Source organism: Macadamia integrifolia, chromosome 10 (genome assembly GCF_013358625.1).
Source record: "Macadamia integrifolia cultivar HAES 741 chromosome 10, SCU_Mint_v3, whole genome shotgun sequence".
NCBI classification, from domain to species: domain Eukaryota; kingdom Viridiplantae; phylum Streptophyta; class Magnoliopsida; order Proteales; family Proteaceae; genus Macadamia; species Macadamia integrifolia.
This window is the reverse complement of record NC_056566.1, coordinates 15,041,781-15,058,129: the sequence shown is the minus strand read 5'-3', so window position 1 is coordinate 15,058,129 and position 16,349 is coordinate 15,041,781. Positions and strand designations below refer to the sequence as shown.

General features: G+C 36.7%; 1 protein-coding gene across 2 annotated transcripts in view; it reads left to right on the top strand.

The window, feature by feature from the left end:
• LOC122092125 (mitogen-activated protein kinase homolog NTF3) overlaps positions 1–2,475 on the top strand; it is a 5,506-nt gene extending 3,031 nt beyond the window's left edge. For both annotated transcript variants that reach the window (XM_042662449.1, XM_042662448.1), the window contains exon 3: positions 1,426–2,475. In XM_042662449.1, coding sequence (XP_042518383.1) covers positions 1,426–2,118 — 693 coding nt within the window. In that variant the 3' untranslated portion in view covers positions 2,119–2,475. The remainder of the gene's footprint in view (positions 1–1,425) is intronic.
• The last annotated feature ends 13,874 nt before the right edge of the window (positions 2,476–16,349 follow it).

The following is a 16,349-nucleotide window of genomic DNA, read 5'->3' as shown; positions in this document are numbered from 1 at the left end:
GGAGTAGGAGAGGAGGCATTGGGGATGAGGAGCTCAGCTGATGGATCTTCATATGTCTTTATTTCAGTGGGGACGAGAAGCTCTATCAACTTGTCCTCTCTCTCTCTCTCTCTCTCTCTCTCTCTCTCACACACACACACACACACACACACACATCAGTAACTTCAGAAATCAAGGCAAATTAAAAGTACCCAAGTGATTATAAGGCCCCCAAAGCTCTGGATCCTAACTGAAAACCTTATTTATACAAAGGACCTTTAGACCTAAGATCCGATGCTCGAAGTACATACCCCAATATAGAACCTTTATAGGAGTATACTCCTTCAGTCATGGAAATTGATAAATATTTTATGTTTTCAGGTTAATCAAAAATACTCTATGATTATTTTGATAAATGTCTTATTTATGATTATTTGGTCCTCCAACTCTAGATCTTTTGAGCAGATGTGAGAGTCTGTCGCTTTTGATGTTAGAAGCAAGTTATCTTTGGTTTCCTCTTGGTGTGTTGATTACCCACGGAACAATCTTATTGTTGTGTCCCGGGGCCTGCCCCTCTCCTTACTGTAGCCCTTTGTCTCCTCTCCTCGAGAGTTGGGTTTTCCTTGGCTTTGTTTTAGTTCTCCTGTATTGTTTTTCCCTCCCTTATAATAGAGGCTCCTTGTATCTCTTTCTACTTTTGTTAATGATTTTTTTTATTCACCCAAAAAGAAAGAAAAAAGATAAATTTGGACCCTTATTAGTTATATATATCCCCCTAATCCCAAATCCTTTTTTTTTTTTTTTTTTTTTGGGGGGGGGGTGGTGTTGGATTTGCTAAGTCAGACATCCTATATCTGTGTCATATTTTGAAACCTACGCCAGCATACCTGTAATTAACTCCATTGAAGTCCAGCATTTTTAAAGCCCAAAGTGGCAAGAACTCGTGCAACAGTGTTTTTTTCTTTTTTGATAAGATGATGCAACAGTGTTAAATTGACCACTTGTGAATCATAATTGTAATTACACAACTTAAGAATATAGGAAAAATTGTACATTTGTGCATTAAAAATGATGAAGCAACGAGTGCTGAGTCATCCGAGTTCTATTGAGTTGACTCATTACACTTGGAAAGTTGCATCTGATTTTCTGTTGGTGTGTTACAATACTGGAGGTTGAGTCAAATCGACTTGCCTGAATTCTTAATTAACTCACCAAGTTGTAAAACCATTCAAGAGATTGATAAGTGCCTCTATACTCTCACCTTTGCCTTTTCTTGTCTGCTTTCTTATGTTACAAATTACAACATTACTTGCCTGCTTTATGTTACAAATCACAACATTACCTTCTTGTTAACGTATTATGCATACAATTCTTGAATAAATATGCTCTACATCTGGGTTTATCTGTCCATGCAAAATGAAACTTATTGCTATGTCTGGAATGCAGTTGCTTAGAGGACTGAAGTATCTCCACTCAGCAAACATTCTCCACCGGGACCTGAAGCCAGGAAACCTCCTTGTGAATGCAAACTGTGACCTTAAGATCTGTGACTTTGGACTGGCACGCACCAGCAGTGGCAAGGGCCAGTTCATGACCGAGTATGTTGTCACCCGTTGGTATAGAGCCCCTGAACTTCTCCTCTGCTGTGACAACTATGGGACCTCTATTGATGTTTGGTCAGTCGGATGTATTTTTGCTGAGCTTCTAGGCCGGAAACCTATCTTTCCTGGTACCGAGTGCCTCAATCAGCTCAAACTAATCATTAATGTTCTTGGAAGCCAGAATGAGGCAGATCTTGAGTTCATCGACAACCCGAAGGCTAGGAAGTACATCCAGTCACTACCATATTCCCCTGGGACCCCCTTCTTCCATTTGTATCCCCATGCTAATCCTTTGGCAATTGACCTATTGCGGAGGATGCTTGTCTTTGATCCATCCAAGCGAATTGGTGTTACAGAAGCTCTCCAACACCCTTACTTGTCTGCGCTGTATGACCCAAGATGCAACCCGCCTGCTCAGGTCCCAATAGACCTCGAGATAGATGAGGACTTGGGTGAGGAGATGATCAGGGAGATGATGTGGAGAGAAATGCTTCACTACCATCCTGAAGCAGCTTCGGCCCATTCAGCCCATGCATAGGAAACCACCATCCTGCTGAGAGGTCTTTGAAGCTGGTCCATTTTGGAGGAAGGTTATTTATATGAAAAGTAGTAGCTTCTATCTCTTCCATTTTATTTTATTGAAGATGCATGCATTAGAGGTTTGTGCTGTTAGTGCATGAGATATCTAAATCTGATAAGGGGAAAAAAAAACATGAGATTACTAAGAGTTTTGTTTTAATAGTTGTTTGTTGGTGCTTTGCATTGTAGGTGGCCTCTTGTAGGTTGTACAAAAGTGCTTTTGTACATTAATGGTTGATGTATCTGTGGTTCTTTTTTCCTGGTGATGAAAGTTGATGTATCTTTAGTTCGATAATAAAAAGTTATTGATGATCAACTATTTCTTTTTCTCACAGAGAGAGAGAGAGAGAGAGAGAGAGAGAGAGAGAGAGACCTGTTATAACAGTTTTTGCTCAACTTAGACACCTGAGTACGTACATGTATGAATAGTTTTGCTTTGGGGAATGGATACTACGGCTTCTGCTTTTGGACCCGAGGCCCATTATTTAGCCCATTGGAATCTATTTTCTAGAGAAGTGTGATTGGACTTGCCCTTTTCCTCCCTTGGTTCAGGCCCATTGTATGATCCATTGGGGCAAAAGTTCATAAGGATGGGCCATCTTGGTTTGCTTATCAGGATGATCCACCATTTTATAGCGACATGCCTTTGGATGATTTGTACACTTGAGGTATTGGTCATGTGTCAACTAAAGGGAGGTATTGGTCATGTGTCAACTAAAGGGCATACTTAGTGCACGAGGCTCTTGTCATTGTGGCATTTGGGGATGGTCATAATGCCTTTAGCCTTACCTTGCTTCATGAAGAAGCAGTTTCCCAACTTGAACCCGCAACCATTAGGTCACAATGGAGCAACTTTATCGCTGTCAAATGGTAGATTTCATGAATGTCAATACATCTTCTTCTTCTTTTTTATTTTTATTTATTTATTTATTATTATTTTTTTTAACCTATCCATGCATATCATGCACCTTGTAGTCCTTAGATCATCAAAGTTTTAACAAAATTTTAAAAACTTTTGTAATCATTAATTATGTCACATGGTTATATCATTAACTCCTAATTACTCCATATTTGGTTATTACATTTTACTTTATTTTGCATATAAGTTAAGTAATTTATGTCATCATGTTAGGTAATGATTACGAAAGTTTTCCTTTTTAAGGTTTGAAAATTTTCACTTTCGTTCCTTTCAATTTCCCTTATAAGAAAATGGAGCCTTGGCAACTGAGTCTAGCCCTTGAAATTTGAAGCTTGAAACCAGAAAGGTAATCTGGTAGGGTTCAGGGTGAGGACCTAGGATCGGGCATAACAACCCCTTGACTTAGAGCCCAGTCCGCTGGAGTTTCATGGGCTGGACCACCCCATAAAAGTTCCTATATGGGCAAAATTGGCCCTAAAACCCAGCCCTGACTCATAATTGGGCCAGACTTCAGGTCTTGTTTTGGGCTTAAGATGGGTCGACCAACCAAGTCGAAACCCTATACCTCGAAAATGAACTGAAATCAGTAGAGTCGTCTGTCATTTACCAAGATTGGATTTTCAGAATCTTTAGATTGGAGAATGAAAATTGAAGGAATAGGTATCAGATCAGCTGTTATCGGTCGATTCGTATCAGTATCAGCTGTGACGAATATCAATACTTGACTGATGGAAAACTGGTCGGTGCTCCATTTTCCATGATTCGTCAAATAGGGGGTAGATTTTATTCCATTTCTATGGATAATGCTCTAGACCATGGTATCAGATACGTGATCGGTGGACAAGAAAACTTTTGTCCATAACTAAAATTAATTCAAAATTAACAAAATTTACATGAACTGTGGAAGTCAAGGACTTTGGGTGGTTGCCCTGAAGCATATGGATTCAGGCATTAAGTTAGTGGGGATCCATAATGGGTCTTGCAATCCTGCTCCTATATAAAAGTGGGACTCCACAAATCAGAGTCTGCATGGCTTCTGTGGTTGTGGTTAGGGGCTCTCCTTTATGCAAAAGCCACTTTATTAAATCATTATTTTATTAATAAATGCTTAGAATAAAGGAGGGGTTAAATCCCACCAAACCCAAGTGCCAATTCATAATCAGAAATAAATGGATGACATAAATCTGGTCAGTCAAAGAAGAAAAGAGAATGTACCACAAAGCCACAAACATAATGAGCTGAGCTGATTTCAACCTTCCTATGCTTCCAATGTGACATACATTGACCATTGATAAGATCAACCATTGCTATAGAATCACAATAATCAATCACGATCATTTAAATGTTGATTGATGTGACCCAAATTATCACATCATTCATATTCACTTTTATCTATTACAAAAGTTCACAGATAAGTGGGGAATAAAAATCTCCATTCCATCCATCAAGGAAGAGGGGTGGGTTGCTTCTAATTTTAATCGTGAATCTTTACTACGAATAGAAAGAAGTTAAATTAATGAGGTAATTTGGGTTATATCAATCAATATTCTCCCACTTGGTACATATTCCTTCATTGCAAATCTTAGAATATCTTACGAATTGGCTGTCAACATATTCAACCAAAGTCATATATGAATATATTAATGCAACATGTTGAGTTCATTTCCAACCAAACACCCCATTTTATAAACCCTAAAATTTCCATTGGCTTAGTTATGAATGAAAATTTTAGTTTAAAGAGTGGGTGAGTAGATATACATATGACAAGGGTTGAGTGCTGAGGGTTTAAAGTACTCAAAACCAAGGTCTAAGGAGTCTGATGGCGGCCTTTACAGCTTTTCAAAAGTAGAGAACAAACCTACTTCTGAAGCTTTTAGGGTTTGTAAAGTCATGGAGGTTTGCTGTGAATTCTTGACTGTTGGTTTTTGAGTGAGACCCTTTAAGTCTCAAGGGGAATGTATGTATATTTGAGGTTTAATTAACTTGACTTTATAAGTCAAGTTATTTTGCCTTTCCATTTGTCCTCCACTTATGGTTGTACCAATAAAAAAAAGCTTGATTCTTCATCACTTGGTGGCAATCATACCTCTAATTTTAAACCCAATAAGCTTGGAATGTGATTCTCATGCTAGAAATAAACAGGATTTTATACTATTATAAATTGGTTAAAAAAAGGAGAGAAATCCCATCAACTTGATTTTATGTAAGGAAAAAAGATCATAAATGATCTCTCATATGGTATTTTATTATTTATTTTTTCTCTCTCTTCTTTGAACATTATGGCCCCTACTGATCGTACTATCCCACATGCTGTTATTGGTGTGCCATGGGAGACTCATCAGGCAAAACCAGTGGTATTGGAAACATACCCTTCCCCTTTAAGTAAATACATATTCCTTTTCTGTCCTCTAATTAATCTCTATGGCTCACTTGATCTTGTGTGGGGTTCATCTGCAGTTGCACGTCTTCCATGTGAAGAAAGGCTCAGAAACCAAAGCAGTAAGATAATAACTTAAGGGAAAAGATTCTCTGAACTGCTATAGGAAGGTATTCTAGTGAGTCTGGATCTTCTCCCCATGTAATAATCTTCTCATATGAAATCTCATCGTCTATGGGATATCATGCCACAAGTATGTCAATGGTGCATAAATTGATCTGACTCGTGGTTTCGATATACCCTTGAGAAATGGGATCTCATGTGGTGAGGGTAATTCCTCTCCCGACGCGGGAAGATGGTCTAAACTCTCTCTCCCATGAAATGATCTTTCTTTCCTTTCACCTACTTAGCCGTTTTATTGCATCTCATTGGTGCACTCGAACCTCTATGCCTTTTGGTAGAGAACCACCCCCTAAGCATGTCTTGTGACCACTCCAAGAGCCTATAGCATGCCGTGATCGCAATGGAGTTGCCCAAATTGTTGGGAGTGCATGGGCTCTTTTTCTTATTTCTTTTTTTCCTTTCCGATCGTCCTCTTCCTTGTGAGGGAAACATTGATTACTTTTTTATTTTGAGATCTGAGTCTCATACCTCATTAGGCAAAGTGGAGTAGTGGATTAAAGCTTTAAAGGAGAAAAAAAGTTACAAGTTGATAGACTCATTAGCTAAAGTGGCACATGCATGAAGCTAAGCAAGGCAAGGCAAGGCAAGGCAAGGCAAGGCAAGGCATGGCCACTGAGAGACCCCCACTCTCCAAAACTTTAAAACCATTCATTAGAAAGTGCAAGAAGGTGTGGAGAGTGATATTGGTTACTAAAGTTGCAAAATCTTCTGCTCTTCTCTTCATTCATAAAGGAAGTCTTAAAGTAGATCTTCATTACCTGGTGAAGAACCTTCATGTTCTTTCTAACATCTCTCCTCACTCTATAGAGAGAGAGAGAGAGAGAGAGAGAGAGAGAGAGAGGTTTTCTAGATTTATTTTCGAAAGCATACTATCACTTTAGACAAAACACCACTCCAAAAGATCAGGAAATTAAAGACATATCTTGCATGTAAATTGTACACAGGAAATACTGTTCAGTATGGATTGTGTTCTTAATCCCATTGTGAACCAGTTTAGGTATGAGCTAGGCTTCTTTTAACTCTAAATTCATAGATCACACCATTAAATTCTGCCAAATATCAATTAAATAACTGATATAGTATACTTAAAGGTAAGGAAATACATTTTCCACAATCACAATTTGCCTGCTAAGACCCAATAAAGTGAGCTACTAAGCTAGTACCCCATTGCAATTTTGGCACCCTATGTGATTGAGGTAACTGGAAAAAGGGAAACAAGAAAAAAGAGCAACATAGATCAAAGTTGTTCTTTTTTCCTTTTGTGAGGCCAATTTGTAACTTTTGCCAGCAAAAGAAACACTCTCCACCCCATGTTTTAAAGTTTGTGAAACCCATTTCCTCTAGACTCTAAGTCTAAGAGGATACTAACTTCCTAATGGGTCCTTGCCAAAGCTGACACTAACTTTGTCCGTCCCACGGACCGACCATCTCTCTCTCTCTCTCTCTCTCTCTAAATGTTGCCTAGGAGATGAAGAAAAAGGGAAGGTGCAAGCAATCAGAAGGTTTAGTTAGACTAAAAGTTTGGAGAAAAGAAAGAAACAGAAGAAGCTATGAAGAAATACTATGATGCATAATATGAGCTGAGAATATTTTGTGGAAATGTAAGTGGAAAAGAAGGAACTAAAATAGAAACCAAAGAAAGTAGAAAGAGTGGAGAAACAACAAAACTAGAATCACAAACAGATACTAGTGTGGTCCTTGTGAAAACCCTAAAAATTAATCTAAGTTTGTAGATGGGAGGAACTGCAAAGGAAGAGAGAAACAATCTTGTTTTGTCACCACAAGACTCTAGCTACGTGTCACCAAGATTCAGGTCTTTCAGATATTTTTCAGCTATAGGCATATGTGGACCCCTTGGACAGCTTACATTTATGTTGTGATGTGAAATTGTGAATACGTTTTTTGTTTTCTTCTTTTCTAATGAAGAATAGGTTGATAAATCATTCACATCACCATTTCATGCAATAAGGATTGATTTAAAATGGTTCTTTGGTTTCTATTATATATCATCAATTTATAAACTCCTGTTATAAAGGAATTCCACATTGGTCGGATAGTGTATGATACTTGCTAAGCTCATGAATTTACGAAAGGCCGTTTACCTTAAAGCTCGTAGCTTTTGGGTTTGAGAGCGACAAATGATATCAGAATGGATTTTCCATGCACCTACCATGCATGGGTCATAATCCAAAGCTGGGAGAATTGATGTTGTGAGGGCGAAAAATTTTAGTTTCACAACGGTCCAAGACTAAAGAATAAGGGGGATTTTATTCTCAAATGGGATATTTGGAAATAACTTCTCTGCTAAATAGGGGTAAAGCTATATATCATGACCCTCCCCAAATCTTATCACAGTGGAAACCTCGGTGCCCTGAGTATATCATTTTTTATCACTCAAACTGAGATGAGCTAAATGAGTATTCAGTACAAGTGGACATGACATATCAAACTTGTGGCCCAGTTGGCTTGTTGATGGAATCTGGTATAGAATCCATTTTCTGGTTTTGGGTCTGCCTTTCTAGCTTTCATACTTGAACACTTGAGGGACCACATTTCGTTTTTAGGTCACTAGGAGGAAACCTAATTAATTGGTGAAAGTTTACACAACATGAAGCAGGGTGGCGTAGGAATTTGCTTTCTAAATGATGTGATGGGGACCTACCAATGGTCCATAGGTGGTGGAATCTTCCTTTCTTTCATGCTACATTCTCTTTTCACTTTTGAACGTATGATATGTCTCTTTTCACCCGCATGAAATCTAAACCAACCCTTACCAAGTAACTTAGGCTAAAGAGGCCAATTGGCTTTGCTTTCTAGTTTCTACGTAATTGATATATTGGTTGTTTTTAATATGTATTCTTGCAATAGATTCTAGGTCAAGAACGTATAATCAAACCTGATTCAATTCTTCTCTATTTTTTATTTTTATTTTTACTTCATAATGCTTTATAAACCAATAATCTATTTCAATCACAACGTAATTTTGGTGAGATTTCCCCTTCCTTCTTGCTTTTCTCTTTTCATATCATTTATTTTGTAGAATTTTTTTTTCTTCTATTTTGTGGGTATTTTTAGTTAAATTTATATACGTCCATATATATGAAGATTTCCTACAATGCCAGTATGAGAAGAAATCTGAATACCATATTAATGGTTATCTTGAAAAAAATATCATCCACATGGTACCCATATATCATATAAGAGAGAACTTACAATCTTCTGTCGTGAAAAAGTTTTTCCCGTATCTCATAACATTTTTAGGCATTCAGTCACTAGAATCACACCTAATGCATAATCAATGTTGGTAAACTTAACTTTTAAGCATACAAGGTCTCTAGCTCCATTATCGAAAGCTTTCCTTAGAAATGATATTTCATATTTGGGTTAGGTGAACTCTCTTCAAAGTTTAAATATGTGCATCTCTCTCTCTCTCTCCTTCCTTTGATGGGACCATTCACCAAACGACACAAAATTAATTCTGAACGGCAATATTTGTCTTTGGAATAGATATGATGAACATAGTATGTGAGACCATATATCTATATATAACCGGAGCCTTGCATGTATCTCTGGTCGTACGGTGTCTTGTATGGAACCATATGTCCCCTGAGGAATCATGAGGATGCTTTGTTTTTACCTGGCTGTGTGTCACATTGCCACCCACCCATTACTTTATAGAGGAGACTATACAATTAATATATATCCGTGCATCTCCTCTACGTGTGCATCCATTGATATGTATACCTTATGCACTACAAAATTTATGCTTTCATGGTCTCTGGTTTTCACCAATGGGGTTGATAGTTTAGTGGTGAAAATGTCCTAAATTCATCACCGTTCAAGTTGATTGGTTATGGGTTTGAGTCTTGACATGTTCACTATTACCCATTGGTCTTGCGGAAGCGCTGCTTACTATACAAGGGCTTGTCCTGGGGGCTATGCCCACTATGCCCACTATTTTACCCCTGAAACGATCCGAATGACTAATCTAGATCAATATCGGATCGGAGATCGGTCTCAGCCGATACACATCAATCTGATCCGATCCAGATTGGTATCGACAAAGACCGATATGAATACCATCCCCTAAATCCTTGATTGAGGGTAAGATAGCTGAAAAAATGAGTTTTTTTCCTTCTTATTATCTAAATTTGAAGGCAAAAGGCTCCGCCAATTCATATCTAGCACTATGATTTTAATTCTTGATTGGGAGGAAATTTTTGGTAGTTAAATAATGTAAAAGGTTTTCCATACATTCTAGAAAATAATCTCCTTAGTTAGCTTATCTAGTTTTGTCAAGTGGAAGAGTGATGTAGTAAATCTAACCATTTGAATTATATGAAATGATTTGAATAGCCAATCATTGCGTCGAATTTTAATATCAAAATGTGTATGTCACACAAATTTATTAGCATTCTAATATCTTCTAATTTTTCAATATTCGTTTGGATTGAAATTTAATATACGAGTAATGAATCATAAGGTTTGCCTATCTACAAAATTTCAGCTTGATTTAACCCGTCCGTATAAGAAAACCAAATATTTATGAAAAATAAATTTAAGAAAACCAAATCCTTAAATAAAATAGAACTGAAAATTAAAATATAAATAAATAAGTATAAAGCTTCCTTATTACAAAGACAAACCAAATCTAAGCATATCTCAATGGGAAAGGAATATATGCTTCTTATTTTTTTTTTTTATCTTACAAGTAATATATATATATATATATAGAGAGAGAGAGAGAGAGAGAGAGAGAGAGAGAGGAAAACCAATGAAACAATGAAGCCACAGTGAATGGGCATCGGGGCTGTACAACAGGAGGGGGGGAAGATTCGGTGGAGAGTAATGGAGGATAAATCTGGACTGTCTCATCATTTAGCCACTGACTTAAAAAAACTTTTTCCTAAAATAATCCACCGTACATTAATGGCATTCCATAAACCATATAGGCTAGACCTACATATCTATATCTCTATGAAATAACAATAAAGCCAACTAGTATCATAAATAGGTAGGCCCAACATTTTTTTGTAGACATTAATGTAAGTCATAAATTATGATTGCAAGGGAAAATAATAGTAAGACTAATCATTCAGGAAAGAGAAAAAGGCAGAGGGTTGTTTATGCCACTGGTACTATTGTCATTATGTCATAAATGATGTGGCTATTGTGATGGTTGGATAGAGAGGACATAGTTTAGATAAATATGGTTTCAAATATCATAATTGAATTGATCGATTTGAATTGAAATCATTTATGATCGATTTTGATTTCGACCTTTTTAAAGCAGAGGATTTTAGTGTTTTGGAAATTAGATCAATGGGTTTCACTCTAATCGCTTGATGAGAAACATTTCTTAATTCTCTCAGTTCGTGGACCTGCTGGTATTGGTTTTAAGAAGCAATTAACTTCTTACTAGTCTTTAGAATGTAATCTTTTTTTTATATATGTTTTTTTATGGATTTTTGTGAATGATAGAGTGAATTGTCTCTCTCCCCGATTGGGATAAGTGGGTTATATCCCTTTGTCTTTTTTTGTCAGTTTCATCTTTAATATAATTCTAGGGGCCTCTTAGGTTCCAAATAATTTTCAAGTTAAATATATGAATAGATTAAACTATGTTGTCTTTGGTGATCATAGTATCAAAACAAATTTGATATCGTAGTGACTATTTTTTATCCTTTAAAATGTTGAAACTGTTTTTTCTCTAAAACCATTTTACCCTCTATCCATATCGATTCACCGATGTGGTATTGGCCAAGTATTGACATCGGTGTCCATTAATACTAATATGTATCAACCGTATATATTGATTCGATACTGATACCTAAAATCATGTTGATGACTTGACTTAATGCTGGAACGGCCAGCATATCAGTACCGATACATAAAAATCATGTTGGTGATTTTATATAGTTAAGGAGTTGTCTCCATTCAATCCTTTTGAGGCTTTAGGTTTTGGTGACAGCTCCTTCCAACATGGTCTCTTGATTCTTTCCCTCAAATGTGGAAATAAAGATTCGGATCGTTCATAATATCTTCCCAATTAAAGTTGCAGAAACTGGTACGAGTGCTTTTGATGGGAGAGCAGCGAAACAGTTCACGTGGGATGGCCCATCAAAATGGGGCCCAGGCCCATGAAGGGTGCTTTTTCCTTATTTGACCCTGAGGCCTCAATCATAGTCAGGGCTTGTCAGGAGACTGACTCAGAAGTCAGAACCACTGGGACTGTCCGTGAAGGAATTGCTTGTCTTGGGCCTCCCTCTCTCTCTCTCTCTCTCTCTCTCTCTCCGGATACCGCATTCAATGATTCAGTGGTACTAACCTGTGATGGTCTACTCCCAAGGACAGCACAGCGGTTGATTGGGGATTTGGGGTGTTGGGGAGGAGGAAGTAGAAACATTTACAGTCCGATAGGGACTCCCAACTGGTTCTGCCAAAGGCCCACCCGGCCCACACCCACGAGGCCTCAAGGCCCACAATGATAACCCTTTACTTTTCTGCTCTTTCAAAAAAAAAAATTAAGTGGCTATTCTCCTCGATTTAGTGCGAACACAAATTGATTCTTTTGGCTCCTTAGATTGCAAACAAAATATATAGGATATGATTGCAAGAGGAATGTAATTTCTTTTTTTAAATTTAATTTATAAAAAAATATTTTTGATTGTAAGGAAAATACAAATATTTCTTTTGATAAGTTAAATTATAATTTACAGGAAGAGGATGAGTTTCCAATAGGGCAATGTAAAATGGAATTTGCACCTTACACCAATGAGAGGGTAGAAAAGGTGTCAAGCATGTGGGGTTTACATGAGACCCACATGGTTAAAATAGAAAAAAGAGTGTTAATGTGGATTCTAGTGTTCATCATGTGAGAAGGATATAAGGAAAACTGTAAAAGGGCGCATGCTTCTACTGTTGGTGTACGATGTCTTGTATTCCATTACAATTTAATCCAGAGAGTATTGGTGCAAGTGCCTCAACAAGCAGGACGACAGTCCCACTATATATTTGTAGCAATGTTTTATTTCTCTGTAATGCAAGCAATACTGAGAGGTGTGAGGACGAGCGTTGTAACCCTATTCTCCATTGATAGTGAAGCATGATCTCATCTCATCGAGGACGTAGACAATCTTGTCAAACATCGTAAATCAGTGTGCATTGTTTGTTTTTATTTTTCCATTATCTTCTATATCGTTTTAGGGCTGCGTAGAAATACATCCACTTCCCTTCACAGGATATAGAACACTATATCATATCACTTTCCTTCTCCGAAATCTCTTGCAACCAACCAAGTTCAAAGTGGAAATTTTTCCTTCACCCAAAGTGAACGGTTCATCCAAAAATCTAATGTCACGATTACTCGCCCTATTTGTTGAAGGCCTGAAATCTCTTTTACTGTTCCTCACATTCATCCAAGCATAATGGTGAAGGACATGGCTTAAGGAAAACTTGGAACATTTATCTCCACATGTATGCATCTATTTGCCCATTCCATTCTACATACATGAAACATAACATTTGAGTAAGGGAATCTGTGATATATCTGCATGCCATTAAATTTGGGTCCCCTCGGATATGCCATATAAGAAATATTTTGAACCAAATAAATAAACCTCCCCAGATGGCCAAGTATATAGATATCTTTGCCCTCTTTTTTATTTACTAATGTGGAGATCTTGTCTAAATCCATCCGTCTTAGCAAAAAATAATAAATAGTTCCTTCTAAGAGTCCTTCATAGTATCACAAACTATAGATGCATGGAAGGGTTGGAAGAGGAAACCCTTCCAATTTTAAACTAGGATGATTAGATCTTACCATCAACATCTCTAAAAATTCAGTTTGGATTCTTTATACGAAACTAATTTTGTGCTATATTTTGTCAAAAAAAAGAAAAAATTATGCTATATTTAAATAGTAAAATGGCACGGATTTTTCATACTATGATGTAATTCCAAACATAAACAAAATGTAACCCACACCCACATGGATATTGCATATGATGTAGATCCACAATTTATTAATCCAAGTTGGTTTTATGATATGTTGGACTGGACTTGGATGTGATTGGAGTAATTTTTTTTCTTCTACATATTGTATAGGTTTGACTACATCGTATTATACTTAGACATGGGTCCATGGAATTACATATAGGTATTGAATCAGTCGTATTAATATCGGATTAATATGATATCTGGCCAATCCGATATTGATGGAACAATTCTTATTCAGAGCAAATATATCTAAAAGTAATTATTATATTCTTTTTTAATGAAATTGAAGACACAACCAATCTAATACAACAACTATGTATTGGTATCAATCAAAATCGATACAAATACGAATACAATACTGATGTTGATAAATTATACATAGGTATTCCATTTATTAAATACGTCTTAAAAACAACGCAAACATAAGATTTTGATGAAATGAATCACAATCGGATTAATACCAAAATGATGAAACAAGAGAATCCTTATAAAAGGATGACCCATATGATATGGGTCAATTCTTGTTTTGGATTTAGCAAGAAAATGATCATATTATTTAGTCCAACTTGATTTTAAATTTGAAATTGTGCACGCGTTAACCTCATCTATCTCGAAGACAAGAAGAAGCGCAATTAGTGTTACCCACTCTAAGTAGGTAGTGGGGGTCCCAAGAGGTTATGGAATTGACTCTCCTACTTCACCTATGAGGGGAGTCGAGAGCATAAGTGATGGGTATTTATTCTGTCACGAAGATAGATGATATGTTAATTTTGACTATTGAATAGAGAGAGGGCATACTCTAGATTAGCCACGTGAAATTTTAGACTCTAATTCAATCAAGTATCCATTTTTATGATGGTACCTATCCTGAATATTTTCTTGCATGTGTATTCTCTAGACGTTATGGTGCACTCTCCCAACTCTCTCTCTCTCTCTCTCTCTCTCTCTCTCTCTCTCTCTCTCTCAACTCTGAGAAAATTTAAATTTAAAAAGAGGTAAAAATGGACAGCCCATATTTGTGTAGTGATTTCCGTAAACATCACCTTCCAATGTAATATAGATAACTACTCAAGAATAATATATCTTTTTGGAGAACATTTTTCTTCACCCATGATGACATGGGAACATCTATAAGAAGGAAACACCAACGCAACTATTGTCACTATTACTCCCCATTCATGCATGAAGTCGAAAGTGCTCTTGACTATTCCCAAATACACATTCAGTTGCAATTAAATAATGTCATCTGATAGACGAATTCCCCTTTCATCGTGATTTGAGGAAAATTCGATCCTATCTTTCTAGTATCCAACAAAAAATAGGAACAAAATTCAAACCACGCAAGTAAAAAAAATATCAGGAAAAGAAGAAACATGATCAAGTTTTTTCTCAAGTAACAAAACAATGAAGGGCTCACGATAGATTTGTGAGTGAAAGAAAACTTTCACCAAAAAAGAATGTAGCTTAGTACCAAGATTATTCTATAGCCTCTACATAGTTAAGGTTTATTGTAGGAGTGTCAATTTCCAACCCAAATTGGTTGGACCAATAAAAAATGATCAAAAAATTGGATCGAATGAAATGCTTCTAGGTTTTGCTTTCATGAAACATAGAAAAATTGAAAATCATGCCGGACTGACCTAAGTTGTTAAAAAAGAAAAAGAAAAAATGAAACGGTAACCTAGTATTGGACTGATAGATAAGAATTGGATGGGATTCCTCTCCATACAGCCCTCTAATCCCACGATTATGAGGAGCCGACACGCATCCCTAGATCATCCCAATCGTGAGATCACTATCTGATCCCTAAGCTCTATGAAGTGGAGCCAGATCTATAAGAACCCCCCTTTAGTCAACCAAATGAAAGAAGAACTGAACCAAATTGAAATCCAAACCAGTCGACTTGACCTAATCCTAGACCAAAATCAGACTCATTGTTTTGGCCCTTGACCTTGGGTTTATTTTTCAAAAGATTTTTTTCCTTCTCGGATGCGGTTTCTCCGCTGGGGTGACCCGATGGATGATTCTGCACAAATCTAATGATGAAAATAGCCCCAAATGTCAGTTATAATACCACCGCCACCCAAAAATAAAGCTGGAGCAAACACATAAGCGACAAGACAAAAATGAGTGTCTGGGACCTCTGGGTCTCCGCATCATGGTTGAGGAGATAACTGTAAATCTAGTACAGGCGGTGAAAGAAAGGTAGAAAAAAAAAAAAAAAAGAAAAAACTGTCACAAGGATCTTATGGATCTCCTGACAGTAAAAAAATATTAAATAAAAATGGCAATTCTCCTGGTTTAGTTTTAATATATATATATATATATATATATACTTTTAATTTTTTAATTTTTTAATTTTTAAAATTTTTAATTTATTGCTCACCAGCTGGAATTGGACGGTTGTGAAAATTTCTTCTCCACCCCACATGCCTCATCACTCTCCTCAAAGGGTCCCAACAACTTTTCTGAGAGAAGGAGATTCCATGATAGATGGAAGAAAGCTCTCTATTTTCTTTCTCTGTCTTCTTTAATTCTTTGCAATTTTGATTCCCTCTTTTTCTCAATCAATATTTTAATTCCCATGTCGTGCGTTCTTTTCCTATAAATCCCATGCCTCCCACCCTTACAAACCTCTTCTACTTCTCTTTCTCTTCCATTTGTGGATTTTTAGAGTTATTTCTCTGTTTTTGAAGTTCTTTTTTTTTTTTTT